This window comes from Chenopodium album, chromosome 17, assembly GCF_948465745.1.
Source record: "Chenopodium album chromosome 17, dcCheAlbu1.1, whole genome shotgun sequence".
In the NCBI taxonomy this organism is placed as follows: Eukaryota; Viridiplantae; Streptophyta; class Magnoliopsida; order Caryophyllales; family Amaranthaceae; genus Chenopodium; species Chenopodium album.
This window is the reverse complement of record NC_137850.1, coordinates 41,404,266-41,409,113: the sequence shown is the minus strand read 5'-3', so window position 1 is coordinate 41,409,113 and position 4,848 is coordinate 41,404,266. Positions and strand designations below refer to the sequence as shown.

General features: G+C 32.8%; 1 protein-coding gene across 1 annotated transcript; it reads right to left on the bottom strand.

Moving 5' to 3' along the window:
* Positions 1-2,188: 2,188 nt before the first annotated feature.
* LOC145587997 (gibberellin 3-beta-dioxygenase 1-like) lies at positions 2,189-4,091 on the bottom strand. Its single transcript, XM_081644637.1, has 2 exons — positions 3,424-4,091; positions 2,189-3,082 (listed from the first exon to the last, which is right to left on the bottom strand). Exons 1-2 carry the CDS (start codon positions 4,089-4,091, stop codon positions 2,416-2,418), a joined length of 1,335 nt encoding a protein of 444 aa, XP_081500763.1. The 3' UTR covers positions 2,189-2,415.
* Between the last annotated feature and the right edge of the window lie 757 nt (positions 4,092-4,848).

Below are 4,848 nucleotides of genomic sequence, written 5' to 3'. Positions count from 1 at the left end.
GCAATAAAACTTTCTCTCTCTTCCGCCATGGATGACCTCAGTCACCTCACTCCTTTCCTTCGCTGTAACCACCACTAACTTCTCATCGGGTGGAAACTTGTTCTTCATCGTCACAAGAAGATGACGATGATACTTCTCGACGAAACATTGAGCCGCACCCAATACTTTGTGATAGAGATATTGTTATTGATTATTATTATTCAAACATGTATTAATCGTCTCTAATATTTGGTTAAATATGATTAAGTATTTAATTACATTAATCATGTGCTCTCAAGTATTCACAAAAATAAACTAGTCGATGTTGAAGAAAAGTCATGGACAATGCCCATGTGGATGTAGTTTGAAGACATCCCTCGTTAGGGCACATAAAAGATTAGTCCGTACTCTTATTTTATTGTTCTATGCATGCATAACAACAAAATACTCTATGTAATTACAACTACCCTTATTGATACAATGACTTAAAATACTCCATTACATATTTTGGTATTATTCTATAATCTATAATACAACGTACTTCATATTCTTTGATAGTATTCTTTACCTTCCCTTCGTACGTATATCCATTCAACTATGAAAATACTCTGATTTTCATTAGTTCTTTAGGTTATACCAATGGTTATAGTCAAAAGCATCATTTTCGAGATCAGGTTATGAAAGGTAGAGTCGCAAATTCTTTACCACTTGAATCAACTAAGGTTTCTCAATTTCACATACAATTAGAGATACAACTACGTACACTGGCGGATCCATGTAGTAACAAGAGATAGCATGTGCTACCCCCAGAATTTCAGTATAAAATTTTTAAAACTAAAAACAATCATTGTTTCAGTGGTAAAAGGAAAACATGTTAAGGCTTTGGTATTGTGGCAGGGTCACGGGTTCAAACCCTACTTCCCTATATTTTTTTATTATCTTTTTTCTTTTCTAAACACTTTAACCTATCCTCCTTACTCTTTGTTCCAAATCAATTCCCCCTTAACTTTATTTCTAATACTATGTATAGGTATAAACAAAGCATTAATAAGATTAAAAGTAATTTAAAATTCTCCAAAACTCTTATTAATAAAGATTTTATTTCATTTTCAAAAATTATTTATGATGTACGGAGTAATTTATGAACTATAATGATAATTTAGATATGAAATGTCTATAAACAAAAAAGAACGTGTACAAAATTACTAGTATTATTTTTTTTATAATAAAGTAATTAATTTGATACTTCATACCGTTATGCAATTTTTTTTTATCGTTGTTAACTTTTATAAGTATAATATATCTTAGTAATTGTTTTTTTAAAAATAAATTCTCACTCAAATTTGCATGTCCAAAATCACATTGTCAATTAATAAGGAGCACAACAATGTACTAAAACATTGCATTAATTGCATCAACAAAATCACTCGTTTTATTGATTTGCTAATCGTTTTTATGGGAATTTTTCAATATGAATCCCTAAAATAAAGTCCGGTTTTAATTTCAATTTTAATTTTCTTAAATAACTACACGCTAGTGCACTACCCCTGATTGAAAATCCTGGATCCGCCACTACCTACATATATATATATATATATATATATTAAGAAATAAATAAATAAAATTTTCGTTTTTTTCCTTCTCCATGCAACAAAGTTTCCACTATCTAATTGTACTTCCAAACCTAAAACATACAATCAAATATTGAGAAAGCTAAAACATGAATGGTTGCAATTGGATGGGGATTGCCATTATTTTTTAAAGAAAGTGATATAAATTTAGTTTTAGCCACTAAAAAAATATCCATCTTTTTCAAGATAATATATAATTTTTTTGGGATTATCACCAAATTAAAACTTTTTATGGGGTGCCATAATCCGTAAACATTGTTTCATAATCTTGATTATTGTCTTATTCCTTGGCTTGGGGATCTTCCTTGACAATTTGGGCCTGGAATATTGTCGGATTTTTGTTGTCATTGAGCTAAATATTCAAATGTGTATTTTCCTTTTCTTATCTTTTTCTATTCTGAAATTATATTTCACAAGAAAATTAAGCCGTTTCTAGCGATTTGAAAACTAAATATGGACAAAGATAGTAATATTTTATAAATTTAATTAAAAAGTAGAGGAATACAAGATACTTGTACATAGAAAATTACTCTCCATTGCATCGATTAATTTTAATTATTTTAACTAAATTATACAAATTTGCAAATCCATGAGATCACGACTTAATACCTTAATTTCAAGATCAAACGGTCTTAAAACAAGAAAAAAGACCTCGTGATGAAAAACTAATAAATAGTTGTAATGATAACAACTCAGTATGAATCTCGACACTGTTCATCATCGGATCAATAACCAAGTGGAAAAAACCAATAAATTTATTTTAAAAACAAAATGACTAGTCTAAATAATAATCAACATCATTTGATTAACCAAATGCAGTGAGAATTGTCTTATCCGTATCAACATTAATGCCTTTAGGCTCATCACTTGCAATTAGTCCCATAATTGAAGGATTATTGTTATTATTAATTCGGATTAATGAGAGAGCCTTGTTGAAATGTTCACCCTTGATGCCCAAATATTCACTCCAAGTAACCGGCCTATATAGAGGGGGGTGGGTGGCATCAATGAGCTTTGGGAGGGGTTGGATCCGGACCCCGGAAGCGGGCCCATAGAGATAAGCAACGGATAAACGATGATGGACCCGGTTAACCATGGCCCGATGGTACACACTCGGGTACTGCCCATTTGATAAAATGTGCAAAAGGTCACCTATATTTATAACAAGCCCACCTGAAATGGGTGGGACCGTGACCCACCCGGTCCGTTCTCTGAACACTTGGAGCCCCGACGTTCTATTTTGGTGTAGGATTGTGAGGAGGGTTGAATCCGTATGAGCCGCCAAACCCATGGCCCGATTTGGGTCCGGACAAATCGGGTATGAATTTAGTTGCATGGCTCCATTAGCTCCTTCAAGTAGATCGGCCCAATTCATAATATCTTGGTTGGATATGCCCAATGAACCAAGAATTAGATGCATAAGCTTCTTAGCTAATTGATTCATTTCTTTTTGGTACTCCTCAATAATGTCACTGAAATAAAATTAGGATAAGATATAAAGTTAGAAAACCATTAGACGTATATCTTGTCCTAAATATGGCATCAAATCTAGCATAAAAAGATGAATTATTTCTTTTTAGTGGACCATACTAAAAACTTTTGTCTCACGACATGCCATTACATACCACAAAAAAGAATTTGATCTTTCAAGTGATTGATTATTATAGCTCTTTTAATTATAATAACTTTTAAATTAGATGTAGATGAATAATTAAGATGTAGAAATTACAACAAATTCTAATTGAAAATTTCACCTTTTTTTTTTTTTTTTTTTTTTTATTTGCATGTATTTGCATGGAAAATGAGTACCTACCAGAATTTCTTGTAATCATTGGGCCAAAGTTGACGAGCATGGTCAAGAGGGGATCCCAAAACGGTGAACCCCTCGGACCACATCCTCTTGGGAAAAAACGACGAAATGCGGGCCGGGCCATAACCCGTAACACCACCGGATGCACGAGCCGCTTTGAGCTTTTGGTGGACCGGTAATGAAAAAAGGCTTTTACCGGTGGCCTCAATGTCATCCAACAAACTCTTTTGTATTCCATGGTTAGTAACTTGAAATGCTCCCAATGATTTGCATGCAAGCCCAATATGTTGTTGGGCTTTTGGATCATCAAGACTGATAACAGGTACAGTGTCTGACCCAAAAATACCTGACTCAATTGAGCACGGATCTCCAAATGATGACCATGCAAATGAATCAGGCAATTCTTTTAAAGACTGAAAGTCTAAGTCATGGTTTTTCCTCGGGTGATGGATTAGACGAGGTTGCTCTTTAACAACGAGGGATGGCCTAGAGGGCATTGTGATCAATACACGAACGAGGAGGAGGAAAAAGAGAGTGGAGAATGGTAGGAATCTAGGAAGATTAAGAGGTAGTTGATGGAATATTGGAAGGTAGAGTAATTGTAGGAGTAGAAAAAGTGGCAGAAAAGAGGTACTAAATAGTTGTACTTTGTTAAGAAGAACAGAAATCATAGGAATATAACTATGAAGAGAGTATGGAATAAAAATTGGAGTATATATAGAGAGAAAAATAAGGAGAAGAAGAAGAGGGGGTGAAACCAAAGTTGTAGTGGGTGTTTTTTGGCGGTAATGTGTTAGTAAAATAGGACAAGTGAAAGGGAGAGGGGCATCAACAAAGAGACAATGCAAAAAACAAAATGAGGACCATCTTGTCATTTTCACACAAATATATATTAGTCTCATCAACATATTATGAATGCAAGTGTAAAAGAGAAAGGAAGAGAAAAGGTTTGCCTCCAATAATTTAGAAAACATTAGAAAACTAAATATTAAAAGGTATTTTTTGAACTGTTGTATAGAGATTTTAGATTTTTTTTTTCTTTATTTTTTTTTTTTTGTGGAAAAAAATAAACTAAAAAAAGATTGTAGCCTTGAACCTTGTTTATACTATGTACATCCTAACCAATCTTTTTCTTTTTGTTAAAAACATAAATTTTACCCCTTAATTAATTAACATTTTATAGTAGTCAACTTGTTTGGCTGGCTGATATGAAATTGTTATTTGTGTTAATTATTCAAGTTGTTAGGGACTTGAAGTTAGTTGGATCAATCTTTGTTTGGGTTAAATTGAGTTAGTTTTTTTTAGTTAGGTCTAGTAAAAAGTTGGCCTTACTATCAAAGGATTGCAAGATATTTTAAATTGAGCTAATAGAACATTAATTGTTCCAGGCGTTTAAATAAAAAGACTTAACCCAAACTCAATTGTTAG

Coding starts and splice junctions, on each gene's coding strand:
- LOC145587997 (XM_081644637.1), bottom strand. CDS start 4,091: ATGATTTCTGTTCTTCTTAACAAAGTACAACTATTTAGTACCTCTTTT. Junction 3,083..3,423: donor AATGATTACAAGAAATTCTG/GTAGGTACTCAT, acceptor ATTTTATTTCAG/TGACATTATTGAGGAGTACC.